General features: G+C 33.8%; 1 protein-coding gene across 2 annotated transcripts in view; it reads right to left on the reverse strand.

The window, feature by feature from the left end:
* AFG2A (AAA ATPase AFG2A) overlaps positions 1-20873 on the reverse strand; it is a 126131-nt gene that overhangs the window by 8530 nt on the left and 96728 nt on the right. The window contains exon 15 of one of the 2 annotated variants that reach the window (XM_026698006.2): positions 8727-8891. In XM_026698006.2, coding sequence (XP_026553791.2) covers positions 8727-8891 — 165 coding nt within the window. Of the gene's footprint in view, positions 1-8726; positions 8892-20873 lie in introns of those variants that run through there. The other variant, XR_015744127.1, reaches the window with a different exon arrangement.

Genomic DNA, 20873 nt, shown 5'->3' on the forward strand with positions numbered 1-20873 from the left:
TGGGAATATCTATGCAGTCATTTCTAGCTTTAGTAAAAGTAATTCACACCCATATGATTTTGACACCTAACATTGACATTTGGGATATATATAAATGATCACTGAGTGATCTTGGGTCAGACATACTCTTTCAGCCCTGGTAAGGAGACAATGGCAAACCACTTCCAAAAAAACTTGCCAAGAAAACTGCAGGGGCTAATCAGGGCAGTTGCCAGAAGTCAACACTGACTCATTGGCATAAAAAAAAAATTACAGCATTTGTGATCAGATATTCAGATATATCACATTTTTTCTAGAATTTTTTCTAACAACAACTGGAGAAAATGTATATGAAATAAGATTAGGGCAATGGTGCTAAGAAAATGTTTTTTTTAAAAATCATTGCCTCCTTCCACATGCCCAACATCTCATTTTATCTAAGTTACCTGAATTTTATACTTTTTAAATTGTTAATAAGTTTAAGGAAAAAGGATTTTAAATGGAAGAAAAGAAAATAAGAATGTCAAAACCTTATCCAACTTGACTCTAATAGCAGCTTCATTTTAAAGATACACATTATATCATCCTATTTCTGCTACCTTATCTAATTTGGCCCTGTGATCAATTCAAACTTTAACCTATAATAAATGCACACACCAATTATTTATGTAACAATTGATCATTAACAAGATATGAATTCTAGCATACCATATTTACTTAAATTTGAATGTTAAAATAGTTGCACAAAACCTAGGAGTTAAACTACGAATATTATGGTATCTGATTCTATAGATAAAAAGAATAATTCATATTTTCCTTTGTAATAAGTTTAGGGCATGTACTTTGAAAAATAAAGTCAACTACTCAATTCCATTAAATGCTGCATTCTGCTACTTATATGTTTTTATATGGAGAATTGACTGTAAAAATATAATTTTCTGTCATTGCAAATGAAACAACCAGGAGCATAATAGGATGTGTAAAATATAGATTCTAATTCTAATAACATAAGGAGGATTAACTGAAGATTCCAAGCATTTGTTCTCTGCCCATAACCAATCTCCACAGTGCATAAAGTATAGTATTGCTAGTGAGCTGTATACTGAAGTAGTTCCTTATAATTAATTGGCATTTAAAGATTTCTACTTAACTTAGAATAGAGCATCAACAGAAACAAGAGGTAATTTTTTGCCGCAATATTTGGTTTTTCGCTGTTTCTATTACTCTAATTTTCATGTTCTATATTTACATGTTTATTAATAGTCATTTTTTACTGTCCGTGGAGAAAATATATTGACCCTTGAATCATGTACAGGTAGATGAATGCACAATTCATCTAAGGATCTCTCCCATGTTCATGATCTTCCAAAAGCAGGTAAAAAGATAATTCAACTACATCATGCAATGATTTCATATAATCATTCTTCTGTAATTTTACTACATAGGAAGTTTGCAAACAGCATACAAATTCATTTAATGTCTTATGTACTTGATGCATAAGACATTAAATGAATTTTATGCAGAAACTTCTACACTGATTAAAATTGTTATGAATATGAATAACAAAGTTAATACCAGATATTATTGCAAGACGGAAGGATTAAAGATGTAGTTTAAGGAACAACAGATTGCTTCCAAAATCTGGTAGGTTATAGGGGGAAAAAGATGTTTTATCCATCTTACACATAATGATTTTCAGTTTATGGTTTCAAAAGTCACAATTCATAACTGACAAAGATGAATAAATGCTACTGAATATTGCACTAATAATGCACACTTGTCTGTTATCATAGTTCTAATATTAGGGTATACACATTTGCCTTTGCTAACAAATGTTATCAGGTCACTTAAGGAACACATTTTCTGCACAGATAGTACCTGTCAGAAACAATTCCAAATTATCTTCTTAACATTGGTAAGGTAACTTAATTAATTATGGATATTTATAATGTAGATGCTGATCATCTGAAAATACTTAAAAATACTTGGCAAACTTTTGGTTTTGTCTTCAAATCAGAAGCAAACAGGATGTGGAAGGTCTCAGAATGCTTTGTATTGTTAAAATATTTGAGGAATGAAATGCTAAACCTGTGTTATTTAAATACAAGTGTCAAGGACAGTGAGATAATATTATACTTCACATTGTCAATCAACAAAGTGAACCTGATTTGAAAAGACAGATACCTGAAATAACACAATAAGTTACAACTTTGCAAAATAGCACATCTATTTTACTAAAGAAGATAAAGTAAAAGTCAGTGATTATCATATCACTGGTTTACTTCATCTAGAATTATGACATTCTGAAAAATGTAAGTATTTACTGATCAAAATTCTGCTGCCAATAGTTTATAAGGGAGGATCCTTACTTGTGGTTATTCTGCACTGACAGATATGTGTGTATAAGCAGACATATTAATTTCAGATAGAATTGACAATATAGCTTTACAAAGTGGAATACAAGTAGTCCTTGATTTATGACCGGTCTCTTAATGACCCTGCAAAGTTATATAAGTCCTTCCAAAGTGATGGAATGTGCAGCTGGAATACGAAGGGGGAATTCTAGAAAAAGCATCACAATTTCCCACAGAGGAGGCAGGACATTCCAGACAGGAGCCCAAAATAAATGGAATGGAATTTGGGAGGGAGGAAGAGCTTTAGGAAAGCCACCCTAGAATCTCCCAGGGTATATCTATTAGATTAGAAGGTTACAGATAGTACTCGATTTACAATGACAATTGAGCCTCAAATTTCTGTTTGTTAAGACAGTTAAGTGAGTTTTGTCCTATTTTGTGACATTTTTGCCACAGTTGTTAAGTGAATCACTGCAGTTTCAAGTTAATAACACGGTTGGTAAGTGAATCTAGCTATCCCATTAACTTTGCTTATCAGAAGCAAAGGGTGATCACATGACCCTGGGAAACTGCAACTATCATAAATATGAAGCATTTTAATTTTGATCATGTGACCATGGGTATGATGCAACTGTCTTAAGTGTGCAAAGCGGTCATAAATCACTTTTTTCAGTGCCCTTGTAACTTCAAACAGTCACTAAATGAATGGGGGACTACCAGTATAGCTTAAGTCTAGTGAGATTTTGTCTCTCAGATATAAACAAATAGAGCTCTGGACTTATTTGGATTTCACTGTGTCATCTTTGGGCTTGGACCTGGCACCAAAATTTCTGACCGTTTTCAGAATTATGATGGCTGCACACACTCATGGGGTCATGTGCTCACATTTTGGGCACTCAGATCACTTTATCTCTACAATTTACAGAATTGATTGGTCAGCTGATGATTTTGGCCAACATGATACTATCAAAAATTTCTACATATAAATGATATAATGCAAATAAAAAACAAATGACATATCAAATACATCAATGTACTCAATAAGACCCTTGAAATCATTCAACATTAATTAAAATCTTTCTAGATATCTATTTTTATAGTCTCCATATTTTTACTTCTATCTTTGTTGTATTTAAATATCATCTGACATCAGTTTCAATTAACTGGCACAGAACTAGAAATGCAAGTAGGCAGCACAATGTGTTCCTGACTAAAATTGTTTGGAATAAACATCCTATCAAAATATGTCTTCAGGTAGATATAATTTAAATATACCTAATGCCAAGCAATTAAAAACTCAGTAGAATATGTATGTTGATATCCATGTAGCACTTTTTATGGGCAAAATTTTTAATAAGAAGTGACAAATAATAATTTCAATGTCCCAGGTTATTAAATTAGATTGCAAAAACAGAAGCAATAGAAATGCCACTTCAGTGACATTGAATTATGTAGCTAACAGCTATTTTCACTGGATTCAAAACTAAAGTAAAATATGAACAATAAAATGTATTAAAAAAATATAAGAGCCAGCACATTCTTCCCAATCTTTCTGATTTTACTGTTTTGGGGGGCACTCTCTTTTAGCTTTTGATTCCACTTCTTTTCCTTTTTCCTTAACTGGCTACAATCTCAATCACATAAAGGTTTTCCAAGCAAAAAGGTTTACCTAAACCAGATTTATATGGTGCAGGTTTCCACAAAGCAATATGTCATTTTAACATATTATAAATCACTAACTATTTAAGTTATATGTAGTAGATATCCAGTTTTAATTAAAGCTAAGCTGTGCAGTTGTAAATTGTGCAATCAGTAACTTTTGTAAAATTAAGAAGAAACACTGATAAAATTAGGCTAAGTTTATTTGCTACATATGTAGGCTTTGTTGAAATTGATATTTTAAACATTTCATTTCATTTTGGTATCCGATAACTAAAATTCTAAGGCTCTAATTGTTTATGAAGATTACAATCATAATAATAATTATAGTAATCTTCTTCAATAAATTTGTAACCAAATGGATGGATAACAGAACAAATTAGCCCAGACTTCTCACTGAAAGTACAAATGACCACTCTCAAATTTTATCCTACTAATGCTAGGAAATATGGTAGAAAGAGAAGAACACTACAAGGAATAGATGGCTTGACTCAATTTCAGTGGCAATGAGTGCACTGTTGCAAAAACTAAAAGTTCAAATTATGGATAACTATTCAAATTATGAATGGATCCTCAAGAAGAAATCCTAACTATGGGTCATAAGTTCCAACAACAACTTTGACACATAATAAATATATGTATATATTGATTACAATGGTGTATGTTTTATTATAATCTAATTTGATTAAATACTACAATTAATTTGTAAGAACAGGTTTCCTTAGAGCATATTTTTAAAACTAACCTGAAGAAACAAATCAATTTCAGTTCTCCAGAAGACTTTCTATTTCCTTCCAGAATTAAATTCCTAACTGCTTGTAAAAAGCAACATATTTTTTCTTTACCATAAGCCATTGCCAAGAAGAGAACAATAAAGAAGTATGGGCCTAGGGAAGATTGGAACAATGAAACAAACAAAATGTTAAAAAGTTATGATATTTATGTAGTTACTTAACCAAGCGCACCTAAATTACATTAAAATAACCAAAATATCTTTACAATTCCCAAGACATGTCACAAGTTTGGAGCATACCCCTAATGTTTGGAAGTTGAAAGTTGAAAATTTTGACATGCCCTTCGTGGAAAGAGAAAAGCGATGAGAAGCACAGCTGAGTGGCAGAAAGCTACTTTCTCTTTTTTGCAGGTGGTAAATGACAGTATGCAGTTTCCTCTCCCACATACTTTATATGTAATTTATATGTATATACACATCATACAATGACCAGCACAAGATGGTGAAAAACATCCATTTCTATTTCCTGTCCTTGCTCTCCATATATTAAAATGCAAATGAGGCATATTAAAGAAACAAGAAAGAAGATATGAAGAATATATGGAAACAAAGATTTATGTGTACACATCGGTTTCTATGTCTATATTTACACATGTGCATGTCATCTGCATGGAAAATATTGACTTTATCAACATTATGGGAAAAGAAGAATAACATTTCCAGGAGATATTTAGATAAACTATTAGTGTGCTGTTGTATTCACTGAACTGACGACAGTTCCCAATCCGGTCCGCATTTCTGGCGGGAGCGCCGATAGCTCCCATTGGTTGATGCCATTTGACAGCTGGCTATAAAAGGAGCTGTCAAACGGCATCAGCTGTTGCCGCCAGCTGACTGCCTGTTAGCCCCGGCAGCCGCGGCAACTCTTTATTCATTGAATAAAGCCTTTTCGGTGTGCCATCATTGGCTATGGAGGTAGAAAACTACAAATTCAAACTAAGTTTTCAAGACAGCTTGGTTATATCTCTGCACTTCAATGACTTCTTTGACTTTTAGATATGTGAAATGAATTTGATGCTTTTCATTGTAAGCCACTGAGTGGCTCTGGATAATCAGATGGGTACCATATAAATTTAATAAACAAATAAATAAATAAACAAATTTGAATTTAGGGGACTGCTCAGGAGTCACTTTGTAAGTCAACAGTCAAAGCTGAAGAAAGTTATTTCTTTTTAGCTAATCTATAAAATTATCCATTCGGTTATTTATTTATTACATCTATACACTGCCCATCTCACCTAAATAACTATGGTGGTCACATTGAACTGCATTTCTGAAAACATTTTTAGGTCATTTTTAGAATTCTCTTACTTTCTACTTTTATTAAGCATACTACTATAATGTTAATACAAAAAGAGTTAGGATATATAATATTCGTTTTTACATTATTGATCAGCAAGCATTCTTCTATTATGATAGCATGTTAAAAAATTAGCCTATAAAAATTATTTTAAAAGGAGAGATGCCTATATATTTCAGTCATACACAGTTATTTAATATGGCCAGTGCTTTTGATTTTATGATCATGCACCTACCTATACAGGCATTTTTTTTTCCAGAATTTGCATTACACTTAAATGGCTTACTATTTTTAATTATCAAAGCTATAGTTGATAGAAATGAATTTCACTTATGAAATTTGAAAAAAGAAACACTGTATTGATGAATAGGAAATAGATTTTAAATTATTCATTCTGGAATATTTAGGAAAGTTATACTTTAATTTCTTTGAAGGTATATACATATATAATAACTTGTATCCATTCTAAAAAATGCAAAATAACTTGTAATAGCATTCTCAAGCATTTACTATAGTGAGCAGCTAATCAGATACAACGTTCCACAAACTAGACAAGAGCATAGATTATTTTTCTTCCTAACATGCTGGAAATCTTTTCTCCTTTTAATGAGAAAAGAACAATAATCTTGACCCCCATCCTGATATAAACTAAGTCCAGTGCCACCTTGTGATAACCTATATAATGACATTTATTGAAATGTTTAATCGTGGATCAGGCAAATCAGTCAATTAAGCAGGAATCTAAATATTCGTAATTCAACTGGAAAGAGTACAAATAATTTTCAGGAGACTTTGGGGTACTATACCCTTTCTGCATTTTCCGACAATAAGCTTCCCTTAATAGGACAGTGTTTAAACTTTCTGTTAAGTATTTACAAATACATAATCAGAACATAAACAAAATGTTACAATTTTTCTTTTATCTTTATTTGTTTCAATAAGCATCCTTTTCTATTATTGTCTGGCTATAAATGTGATAATTCTCATACTGAATTGTTATAAAATACCCATAGTTCTTTTATTTACTAGAGCTTTACTTAGCTTACTAGATACTTTCCAAGTCATGATACACAATTATTCCATACACTGGATTGGAAATGCTGATTTGTCTTCTCATTAGCAATTCTGATAGTTTATACCTAATATCTGTCACACATAATTTTGAAAGACAATTTGTGGATAATTCTTTCTTAGATTTCGTCTAGGCATGCAGTGTGCTTCACTACCAGCTTGAAAGCAGGCTAAGATTAATACAGAAAAAATATGGCACATGTTCAGAGTGATTAGACTTCTGCCAAAATTGGTCAGTTTCAGCTGGTATGCCAAAATTAGTTTGCAACAGACAAAAATCAAGCAAGGAGAAATCTCATATATCCTGAACAAGTTTAAACAATAAATATATAATTTTTTTGGTTTAAATAATATACTAGCCTTTGTCAAAGACTGACAATTATCTTCCATGGAATGCTAATTTAAAGAGGTGTCTCTTAAAACCAGCCCTAACTTTTTTTCAGGTTTGCACAGAAGCTATAAAAGTGACAAGCTGTTTTAACAAAAATCAATGAAGTGCCGTGCTCCTGCTCACATGAAATCGGAAGCACTGCTTCTGAATTATTTTCAAAGTATGCATGGCCCTACTGCACATCTTTTTAAAAACAATAAAACTGCCAATATTCTTTTATTGAAATCATTAATACTGTTCTTGATCATTTTAGTTAGATGCTTTTAAGATTAAAATTTAAGAAAATTGGAATAGTGGTGCTACTTAGTTACACTCCTAATTTAAAGCCAGAACTGAAAAACATTTCTTTTCAGCATTGTATTGGAAAGAATTTAAAAAGGATGTCAGCTACTGAATTCAAATTTGTAAATCAGTGTGACTTTAAAGTATTTTAAATTAAGGGAAACATTGGAAACCAAAGTTAGAGTGTAACATTTAAAGTAGAAATAACTACAAAAGCTTCTAAAATACTTACACTTGGATATCTTATAATGCAAGTTGCATTTAAAAAAAGAAAATCAAATATTGGAAACCCTGAAAATAATAAAATATTCAAGTATTCAAATAATTATTAATTAAATTAGGAGGCTCTGGTTTAAAACATATATTCATTGATATAAAAATAAACAATGATTGTACTTTTTGTATGTGAAATGTTTAAACAAGGGTAAAAATTCTACGCTTGCAAAATACCAATGTTTAAAAATGTTTTAAGCTTTTTCTTTAGACATTTATTTTTATTTAGATTTTCCTTTGAAAAGAGATTACCCTTCTGTTATAGGCCTGCAACAGTCTGAAAACATAAATGTCAGTTATGCATAGCCCACTGAAGAATTTATGCAAAAACTATGGACACTACTATACACACTGAACTCACAGAACAAAGCATTGCATACATACAGCATTTTCATATTATGTTTCTAGTAACTGCTGTGTGGAAATGCTGTCCACATAAATGGCAGTTCCTCGAAGAGAATAGGAAAAACTGGAGTTATGCTGATTAAGATAAAATAGATTTTACAACAATTTTTTAATGCACAAATATCTGTTTAACTCATTGTATTACAAGGAAGAATACAATAAAGTACAAAGCATAACAGGTAATGATGAATTTGAAGTTTTCATTTAGAAAAATATTACCTCTGCTCCTGAATACTTTTCTGTTTGTATGACAAGCTCATCCAAATTGACCTCAGAAGATATTGGCATGTTGCAAAACTGAATTTTAAAGATTTCTCTGCGAGTGGCTTCATCAGGCAAAGGAACATATATAATTCTGTCGAATCGACCAGGTCGTATCAATGCCTATAGTAACAAAGTCAGATAGAAGACTTATTAATACATCAGAAAAGGTTAACAAATAAAATGAAAACATATACTATTTATGAAAGTAGTATTCACTTTAAAATAGATACTTCTGTAATATAATGTAGCTTAAACTCAAAATGATACAAAATAAAATATATAAAGGGTGTTATGTGTCTGGTGTTTGTCTGTTTGAACACTATAATAAAGCCCTAGAGTTCTATAGTTTCTTCATTTTTATCACTATCTATTTTATAGTCCCACCAGTTTTTACTTGCTGGCAAATTGTATTTTTTGCAGATATTCCAATGCATCGTCATTGCTTCTTTGTCATACTATTGGTATTGTATTAGTCTGCATAATCTTATTGTAGCAATTAGCAATAAGCAGTCCACTGTTTCTTCAGCTTCTTCTCAGAGGCAGCATTTTCTGCCTGTTGTTATCTTTTAAATTCCGGCTTTGTATGCACTTATTCTTAGGGCATGGTGTTATGCAGCCAGAATTAGTCCATCTCTTTCTTCAACTTTCCTGCCCTTAGTCATTGCCAGATCTTCTTATCTGTTTTGCCTGCTCTCTCTCTCCCCCCACCTCTCTCTCTGTGTAGAGTGACCATGTAATAGTTTTTGAATGTCTCATTTATGTTCCTCACTTGGTCTTTCTTATAGGCCAATTTGCATTCTTCAATAGCCAGTAATCCTTCATAGTATACTAGTTTCAATGCATCTTCTTCACTGTCCTTAGATATTCTTCAAATGTCCTTTTGGTTCTTTAGCTCCCTGGTAAACTTCACACCTACCCAAATTCCTTGGTAAATAGAGTCTGTCAATGTAACCGCATGCATAAAGGGCATAGTTCATTGTCATCATTTTTCTGATCTTGGTATCCAAGGCTTCTAGTTCTGCTTGACTTCAGTCTACTGTTCCAGATGTTTACCTAATGACTGGAACTGCCGAGGTGTTAAATTGCTTTGATGCTATTTCTTTCACATAGTTTGGGCTTTATGATATTTTAACTCAGATAATATATTCATTAGAAAATTTCTTTCTGACTTCAACATCAAGTATGCTTGATGTTGTTAGCTTGAAGGATGCCCAGCTATTTCTAGTAATGTTCTTCGTACATATTCTTGATGTTCTTCCTATAGGTCATCTTGATTACTTCAGTTTTCATTATTTTCCCCCTACTGGTGGTAAGTTAATGTGACACATTTGTTTAGTCCAAAGCCCACTGCAATATCTTGGCTAGATACGGTAGATAGACACTATCGATAGATAGTGTCGATTACTGCTTCCATTTAAGATGGTGTTTTTCTATACAGCTTCAGAGAGCCCATATAGAGAAGCTGAGATAGCCTGGCAAATATTTTTGATGTTTGGTAGCCATGGCCTGACTTGTTCAGTATTCCTTGTTCAGAGGAAACAATGCAATGACAAACATTCTGAGAAAACCATTAATGAGTCATTCTGTGAGATTTTAGAAAAGAATTCATTGCTTAAAAGGAACTAAAAATGGTTTATCAATATGTGCTAAATCATACCAAACCAAGTTGACATTTCTGGATATATTGACTGGTTTCACTGATCACAGAACAGTTACGGACACAGTGTACCTAGACCTCAGCAAAATATTTGACAAAATGTCCAGTGAGATTTCACTAGAGAAGATTAAAAATGTTGGCTTATAGGAAAAAAACCAGTTGAAATATAATATTGAAGAATAAATCAATTATTCTGAAGAACCTAGACAAAAGTTTCTACCAGTATATCACAGGGTTCAACATAGTTAAGCTAGGTGTTAGGAAATATAAATATCAGTTTTGCAAATGATATAAAAAATAGGGTGAATTTACTCTAGAGAAGAAAGGGTACACTTCCCAATTCAGAAGGCTTTTGAAGCCACTATTTATTAGACAGATCACAGAATGTTAGTTAAATTTTGAGTTCTACATATTCAACTACATACCATATTCCTAGTAGAAACTCTTATTTAATCCTTAGAATAACACCAAAATATGGCTATATTATTGGCTAACAAAGACCCTTTTCAATCATTAATATCTATGTAACAAAAATATTTTTCATTGTCATTACATTGACATTTAAAAAAAAGCTTGCATGCAGATTTAGACTTTCCAAATATATTTTCAGCTGGATGCATTTAAGCCACAGTATGTAACCCAAATTGTTTTTTATGCTCTACGTTTCCCTTAGGCAGTATAGTTTGAGTTCCAGTTGACTACAGATATTGCATGGTTGTCCTGGGCTCTCAGCCAATAAGACTTTTCCCAGCCTGATCATGTCAGTGAAAGTCATGCTGAAAAATAGTAGGAAGAAGCCTTCCTTCCTGCACAGCATTGATCAAGTTAACACCCTTCCTTGAGTTTCTTTAAAAAGGCCATTGTGAGCACTTTCAGGTGGAAAAAGAAATCTATATGGCATGTGAAGAGATGTCCTGTTATTTTTAAAACAAAAGCACACATATTTTTGTAAAGAAATTAAACAAGAAGAACAGTGTAGACACCCATCAGAATGTTTCCTTAAAGTCTCAAAAAGCTGGAAGATACAACTGCCAGTTCATTGTTCAGTCAGATCAGTTATATCAAGATGCTGCTTGGAATTCTTGAGCACCTTGGGCATTATCCAGTATCCCTCCAGAAATATGTTGGATTCCACCCCCCACCAGCAGCAGCAATAACATCTCTAAAAACTTATAGGAGAAAACCTGCAATTCAGTAGCAGAGCGTAAATGCTGTTCTAGTATGGTTGGGAAACTGGGTAATGAAATATCTGCAAGCAAACAACCAAGCTCAGAGAGTACCAAGAACTCCAGAGTTTAACAAGGAGTTACATGTATTCTCTTCTATTAGGGTACACTAAAGTCAACCCTTTGAGGCAGGCCAGGTAAACAACAGACACTGTGGAGATTCCAGGAATGCTGCATTATTGTTGTTGGTTTAATAACAGAACATTGAAATCTGTCCAAGTTTCTTTATTCATTGTATACTAAGGTTGGAGTTATTTTGAGTTTCTTTTTCATTATTTCTTGGACTGTGTAATCTCTTGCCTAAGTCCCTCCTTAACAGTAATTTCATACCTTAAGGTCAGCCCTAAATTCATTTATATCTGTTCACTTAAATTTCAATGGAATCTTGTTGAGAAGAGTCCTATTATCACATTTGCCCAAGAGCTCATCAACCTTCTATATAGGCCTGTTTAATTAGAGTCATAAATATATTTTATTCTTCTCAGTAATGTCCTGGCTGACAATTGAGAGCTATCCAAAAACTACATGCCATGAAAATCCACGACACAGCTGGAAATGTTATTTTCCTTTATCAAAACTCAATTGTCAGAATGTACCAGTTTATATTACCACCAGAGAAATAAACATAGAGATACATGTATTTTTAGTAGCTAAACAAACTAGTGCTGTTGTGCAAAATAGTGCTTAGCACCATGGATGGATAAGAATAGTCTGAATCTAAATTATGTCCCTGGAATTGCTATGAGAGCACTAAATTATAGCAAATCTGATCTTACAGATGAGACAGAACGTTAAGCATATGAGACCAAGAGGTAATGTTGAGAAATAATTATTCTAAATAGCAATAGTTATAAATTCTGTTTTTAAGAATCAGGCCTCACAACATTTCTATCATATCACACTTACTCAAGATCTGAAACGCTGTGCAAGCTGACAAGAAAAGACATGATGAATTTGACAGCAGGTGTTCAGGAATAATCTGCAATATCAAGTGGCAGTACTTTGTAAGGCACAGACAAGGCATAAACATTTATATGGATATTATCCAGAAAATTAATAAAGCAGAAAAGAAACTGATAGGTTGCAGTCCCAACAAGATTTGACAATTCAGGAGGAAAGGATATTTCTTTGAAGAGAATCCAGAAAGGTCAACTTACATGAGATGAATATGAATACTAACATATAAATTAAATATAGTTTTCTTTTGTAATGCATAAAATTTGACATCTGACTGGAAGGACAAACATCTAAAAAGTATGAATTTGGCTTGTCCCAATGTAACATAAAAATAATTTTTGTATCTGAATTCAACCTGGTGCTCTTCAGACTTCAATTCACATAATTCTATGTAAATACAACCTTTGACCAGTATGCAGGAAGCATGAAAACAGAGGATGTCAATTTGATGAGCACTATAAAAATTCACAGGGTGTATTTTTCCCCTCTCTCTTTTTTCTGTTATATTTACAGCAGTAAACAAAACTGCTCCCTTAAAGTTATCCTTTCAACAATAACGGAGTAAAGTGTTTTGGGCTAAAGGTAATTGCTAGCCAAAGTTGTCCAATCCACAGTTGAATAGAACTCTCACCGCACCCTCCTGCCCAGTCCAAATCTAATATATTAATTGTTATACCACATTTGTGCTCAAATGCTATAACCAACTGTTTTTCTCTTTGGCTCCAACTAGGAAGTTATAATTTATAGAATTGACACTTTTCTATCACAAGTTTTTAAATTTCTTACTGTGTTTTGGATTCTGAATTTAAAAGATGTTCAAAAGTTATCAATGCAATGTTTTTTTTAAAATCATCAGGACATTTTACTTCAATTTTAAAATGCTTCTTCAAATTACATGCAATAATTTTGAATATTTTGATTTTGATTTTAAATACATTTAAGAAACCACAGAGTTCCATTTAAAAAACAGATACTTATATGCAATTTAATCTGCTGCTGTTCCTTTACTTCAGTAATTTTTTTTTCAAAAAGCATAGCAGTGCATTACTAAAAACTGAAATGTCCTATTAATGTGCCCCTCTTGAATAAAATAGGCAAATTAATCCTAACTGATTTCCCTATATATTCTGGTTGTTTACCTCATCCTTTTTTACCTACTATTTTGCTGCTGATTTGCTGATGGACTAATCTTCAGGCAGGTACATTTACCTAAACATTTCCCATGCATTTTGTCATTAGAACAAGCACTTTGTTCTTCTGACCATCTTATCCCCAGGTCTTGAGCTTCTGACAAGCTGACAAGCCCTGTGTCTTAATCATACAACCATCACGCTGCCCCAGTATTATATCCTGGGAAGATTAAAAACATTTTTATTCTAGTGGATCAAATAAAATACTATATTTCAATATAAATTACACATTAAATTCTCTTAGCAGCTATAGTAAAATATCAGTATTTCAGTTCTAAATCTATGTACAGCTTACAACCACAGGTGAGCCCAAAATTTATGTTGCTAAGTGAAACATTTGTTAAGTGAATTTGGCCCCATTTTATGTTTATTCTTGCCATCATTGTTAAATGAATCACTGCACTATTAAGTTAGGAACTCGGTGGTTAAGTGAATCTGGCTTCTCCATTGACTTCGCTTGTCAGAAGATCGCAAAAGGAGATTACATGCCAGGACACTGCAACTGTCATAAATATGAGTAGTTGTCAAGCGTCTGAATTTTAATCATGTGATCTTGGAGTTGATGCAATGGTCATAATTGTGAAAAATTGTCATATGTCCCTTTTTTCAGTGCCGTCGTAACTTTGAACAGACACTAAATGAACTATTATAAGTTGAGGACTACCTGTAGTAACTGTGTCACTGAACACCTATATCACCCTTAGGGAGCACATAAAGTATAAACATACATTTAACTTTAAATGTAAAATACAGCTAGAAAATATTATTTGTAAAACTACAGCTACCAATTTGAGTGGATTTCTTCTCTTTTTTGTTTTCTAAAAATCTTAAAGGTTTATTTAGAAACTTCAGTTCCTATCTCCGAGAATTCCATATTGGAATTAGATTTCCTTGTCTCTCACCATACAGTTCATTTCATTTTTTATATAATAACTGATACTCTTCTATCAGTTACACTACAAATTGCCTTATTGAACTCTATCACATTCATTTTTATCTTTGATCATTCCTTCCAAATCACTGGGAAATCAGTGATTTAGCTACATTCTGATTTACCACCTTTTCATTTTCCTGATTAATATTTTGCAAGCTAAAGAATCTGACAGACAACTTTATTTCCCATGCTCCCCCAAGATATTCCCCATGCCAGGATCAGCAGACAGTTGTTTGACTATTACAATATATATATATATATGAAGGGTCCTTCCTAATGTGGATTCATTTAAGTATAAATTTAAGCAGAAGTGGGACACTTTCAGTCACATTTTGTATATAAACAGAAAAGTATCAAACAATACATGTTTATAATTTAAAAACCAAGCCAAATTAAGGGAGGGCTGGGTATCTGAATGAGTGCATACCAAATTAAACTGCCAAGTTTTTCATTTGTTTGTTTCAAAAAACTTAAGCTACCTGTTATAATATTGAGAAACTTATTAGGCCAGAAAATCAAATAATGTCCCTTCCATTCTCCATTACTCTCTTTTTACTCTTAAGCAACAAAGAAAAATGCTAGTTTAGTTAAGTTACTTTACAGGTTAGATGATACACTTTTAAAATGGGAACGCTATGCATTTTCCTTCATTATATATACATATAGACTATGTATTGTATAAGGACAGTGGCTAAGCATAGTGGGTCTTTAGACATATCTGATTGTACCATAGGCTTCCATTAACAAAAATAATATGTTTAGTTTAGTTTAGTTTATTGGCACTGCACCTCGTATAACAAAATTAAATACCATCTTCAGTGAACATTATGACTATGAAAATAAACACAAACACACATCCTTCACATTCTATACATTGAATTGAAAACCCAATATTGCATTAATATTGCACTATACAGCAGAATTCAATAGAGTTATTGCCCTGAGATAGAAGCTGTTTTTCAGCCTATTTGTCCTTGTTTTTATTATTCTGTACCATCTGCCAGATGGTAATAGTTTAAAAAAAGGGTTCCCAGGATGAGAGGGATCTTTGAGAATGTTTTGAACTTTCTTAAGGCAATGGGAGCTATAAAGCTCTTCCAAAGAGGGGAGAGGGCAACCAATGATCTTCTGGGCAATGACATTAATGCTCTGGAGTGCTGTCCTATCTGCCACTGTGCAATTGGCAAACCATACACAGGTGCAGTAAGTTAAGATACTCTATATGGTACAGCGGTAGAAGGTCACCAGCAGTTTTTCATTCAGTTGTTGTTTTCGGAGAAGTCTCAGATAGTATAATTTCTGCTGGGCCCTTTTGACCAGTGCTGCAATGTGAGCATCCCAGGTCAGGTCCTCTTTTATGGTAACACCCAGAAACTTAAAACTGGCCACTTGCTCCACTCGGTCTCCACTGATAAGCAAAGGCTGGATGTCTGATCTGTTCTTTCTATAGTCCACTATAAGCTCCTTGGTCTTATTGGTGTCTTATTGGTTTAAGTAGTCATTTTAATTTGGACCAACAATGCAAATATATTTTTTAAAAGTTCTCTACAACTGGAAGGATTTTTTAATGTTGTTTTGTATTAAAGGAAAACAAAGGCATTCAAAACATCACAAGAATATTGCAGAAACAACCATGTTGTTGATCACTACCTAAAATTACCATTTCATCTCATCTTAAACTGTCCTACCCTATAAGTCTGAAAAAACTTGTATAAGTCCTTAGGTTTAAAAATTGCAAATGTACAGGTAAAAAAAAAAAGCAAAAAAAACCCCAAACCAATCCAACTATGGGGACATAAGTGGTCAGTGCAATGCAGCAGTGGGATTCAATTTTTTTTACTACCAATTCTGTGGGCATGGCTTGGTGGGTGTGGCAGGGAAAAGATACTATAAAATCTCCAATCAAAGGTTGTATTTGACGGTTTTCCGAACTACTCAAAATTTCCGCTACCGGTTCTCCAGAACTGGTCAGAACCTGCTAAATACCATCTCTGGTGCAATGTATAAGGATATACATTTCCAGAGACTTATGATTCAGCTTCTTTTAAAGCAGCATGTCTTCTTAGCTAATTATCCTAAGCTGCTTCATTTTAATTAGCAGCAATTAACAGAGGAAAGAAATCCGAACTTGCAGTTCTTGAAACAAATCCATTCCTGACTTCTCAAAAATGATTTTAAGTATTTCAAATGAACTCAGTAGGGTGGAGTGAATCTATTAACAGCTAAATAACAAACTGTAAAAAAAAAACCCTTCATTTACATAACAAACTGAATCATCTAGTTTCCTTGCAAAGAAGTACTAAACCCCAGGAATTTGTTTTTTACACTTTTGAGATGGGGGGTTTAAAGAACCCCTCTGAGAGAAAGCAACAATTATATGTAATGAAACCTGGAACCAGACTTTTCTGGTAATTAATCACTCAGGAGCCGTTGCAATCCTGCAGGCAGTTTCTGACAGATTCTGAGTGCTTTACAGGAATCACCAAGGATAAGATGTGTCTGGGCTGGCTTTTGACAGGGACTGCTTGTATATAAAGTGCTGAAATTTTAGTAAAACAAAAAAGCTAAATGGATTCACAACATACAAGTACACAGATACATGTATGATTGCATATAAGAATTCTCATCCAATATTCTTAATTATAGAATACATACTTGTTAAGAATTATTAAACATTCTTTTATTCCTAGCAGCAAAGCACCATCATTTAACAAAGATACTTCCTGTTTTCAAGCAGTTGGGAAGGTATGACTTCCAACCCAAATACTTGGCTTGGCAAGCTCTTGCTGTGTTGATAGATGCTTTTATAACCACTTCATTCCACCTGAAATTTCAGTATAAAAGCATAGTCTTTGCCTTGTCTATACCTCGAGGGAGGGGAAAAAAAGAAGGAAAAGGAAGAAATACATCAACCACAGCATGATACTAAAGATTACGTTAGCTACAGCAATATGTGAAATCATAGCTGCAGAAATGAATTTTTTTGAATGAGAAAAATTACATCATTTATATGGAAAGAGCAAATAATATATTTGTATCATCTATATACTACCAAAACTCCAGTGGCTTTATTTATATGGAAAGAGCAAATAATATATTTGTATCATCTATATACTACCAAAACTCCTGTGTCTGCTTAATACTTTGTAACCTTTGAGCATAAGACAAAACTTGTCAACAAAGGAACCTCAAGTGGGCTGACTTACAGAATGCTTGGGACCATCTGCTCTCAAGGGAATGCAATTTGGGAAATACTTTGCCATTTCAGCACTGCAGGGCTGCTGCTGTTCAATGCTACCACCGTACCACTGCACTCAGGCATGGTCATGTGATCCCTGTTTTCAATATCCCTTGGCATTTTCTTACAAGTCAATGGGGAACCTGGAAAAAAGTCGTATGATGCTCCTTGCCACCTTCCTTTTTTTTTTTTCCCCCTTGTGGGAGGTTTGCAGGAAGAAAGCCACTGGAGAAATAGTGCACTGTCCCTGTGCCTCTGCACTCACATTTCACCAGCCATTTGCACACTCCCTTTCTCCTTTCCCATACTCTCCTCCTCCTCATTACAGCAACCATTTACCTGCCTGCTGGGAATGGGAGGAAGGCAAGGAAGCGAGGAAGGGAGGGAGAAAAAGGCAAGGAGAGAGAATAGATAAGGGAGAGAGGGAACCACTATCTGGTTGGGATGGGAAGGGAAGGGAAAAAGAGGAAGGAAAAAGATTTTAAAGACTCACTGGGGAAGCTAGCAAGAAATCATTCCTGCTCCCAACATTGGGAGCACTGACATTGTTGCCTATCAGTGTTCATTCCACTTTTCTGTTTGAGTAAGGAAATAGCTCTGAACTGATGATCAGATGGATCACGGGTTGTTCAGTGGTAAATAAAAATCTCAAAAATGCCTTGTATATATTGATTTTAGTCCTATATGGTTTGAATTAAAACACTCCATGATCAGTTCGGGCTTCCGCACATAAATACTATTCATCATCACTCTCTGTCTCTTTTTCTCTTAGAACCCCCCCCACTAATTTGTTAGAGCTTCCTATCACAAATCCTCTTCTATTAAAAATAGCATACATTATCAAAACAAAAGAGCCTTCTCTCTTCCCAAAATAAAATTGTTTGTCTCTCCATTCACCCCTTCTTAAGTCAACAGGCTTGTCCTACGAAATGCTGTGAGAAGATACTAACTGCATTTTTAAAACCCAGGTATAAATGTATCACCAAGTTTATATATTTTTTCAAAAATAGACATCATTCTTGACAGTTGATATGATTAATTTTATATGGCTTTCCTCTTTTTTATTTTTATTTTTTTCTGTTTATAAGAACAGAAGGAAAAAGTGTGGCCATTGCTTTTTCTGTTACTAATTAGAAGATACAGCTTACTATAGAGCTATCAATTTGCTTTTAAAAGAAGGAAGTGAATTTTTTATGACATTGCCAAATTTGGAATTTTAGGAGGATGTTTCACTTACCTCAAGAGTTATTTCAAAGTTTTGATGTACAAATTAGCAATTGGCATTCCCAAAGCAAGCTTAGGTTCTTATTAGCAAAAGTAAAAGAGATGTGAAGAGAATAAGATAATACGATTTCCTGACAAATTACTTGACTTAGGGCCTTTTCTGTTACTTTTTATTCTCTTGTAACAACTTTTTGAAAAACCCAATTCTGATTTAAGGTTTAAAATATTTACAGAAAAAACTCCTTTGATAGAAAGTCTGTAAAACAGGAATTTTTAAGATTTCAAACAGACCTTTAAAATACATTTTATTAAAGGACAGGTAAGCAGAGGTGGGATTCAAGTTTTTTAACAACCAGTTCTGTGGGCATGGCTTAGTTGGTGGGTGTGGCTTGCTGGTCATGTGACAGTGGGCATGGCCAAGTCAACATCACTCACATCAAGGGGTGCTTCTCCTCACCTGGCCTCTCATGACAGTGAGAGATGCTGTCTCTCACTGGGGATGCTGCAATGGTCGTAAGTGTGACAAATGGTCATAAGTCACTTTTTTTCAGTGCCATTGTAACTTTGAATGGTCACCAGTTTTAGATCAAAACTCAAAAAGGGAATGTAAACTCACATTTGAATGTCAATCTTTCTAGCTAGCCAAGAAGCCTTGCTGAATGTCACTCATCTTGGTTCCTTGTCATTAAAAGCTTCTTTCTGGCAGCTCTGCTTCATTATTCAATTATTTCTTCAAAGTGCTAACTCCAACAGGAGTATTTTATCCCAACAGTGTAAAAAGCTTAAAACAACCCTTCCCCTCTAAGAAAGTACCAGCAAAGGAAAAAAACCTCCTTCGGAGACAGTAAGTCTAGGCATACTGCCAAGAATGTAAGAAGGGTGGAAAAAAACAAAAGGAGATTTCTTCTAACAACCGGTTCTTCAAACTGCTTAGAAAGTTAACAACCGGTTCTAGCGAATAGGTGAGAACCTGTAGAATCCGACCCCTGCAGGTAAGTGTATGCACATTCACCAATACAAGTTAGCCCCTATAGAGGGAGGGAGGGAGGGAGGGAAGGAAGGAAGGAAGGAAGGAAGGAAGGAGAGAAACTTAAAAGTGGAACTCGCAGAAAGATGTGGGAGCTTTCTAATTTCTATTGTTTCCTTTGCTTGTGCTAAGCAATGATATGATTTAGTTTTGTTTGCTTTAGCAATATAGGCAATATACATGCCTATATTTACTGTAACCTTATGGTTCTCATAAAACTGCACCATCTTCCTATGCACAATATATGACTGTCATCTGTCATGCAATATATCATATTTTATTTCATAGACAAAACTGATGATCTATTTAACCACACGCTAAATGCAAAAGGAATTGCTAGAACTGCAACTGTGTATAATAATGGAGTTTTGAAATAATTTTGAACTTTGCATATGAGACTTTACAGCTAACCAAACAAGAGAAATAAATAGGATTTAAGCATTCATGGCATATCCATACCTTTAGGATTCGCATATTTTCAAAATTACTTATACTGCTTTGGAGATGAAAATAAACTTTGTCCTTTTAGGCAGTGGAAAGTGTATTTCCTTTACATGGTACTATACGGTAACTACTACTGACAGCCTTGTTCTTGAACATGCTCATCTACCACCACCACGGCTATCAGCAGCTGCGGAATTCAATTATT

This window comes from Pseudonaja textilis, chromosome 6 (assembly GCF_049901715.1).
Source record: "Pseudonaja textilis isolate UNSWEBS1 chromosome 6, rPseTex1.2, whole genome shotgun sequence".
In the NCBI taxonomy this organism is placed as follows: domain Eukaryota; kingdom Metazoa; phylum Chordata; class Lepidosauria; order Squamata; family Elapidae; genus Pseudonaja; species Pseudonaja textilis.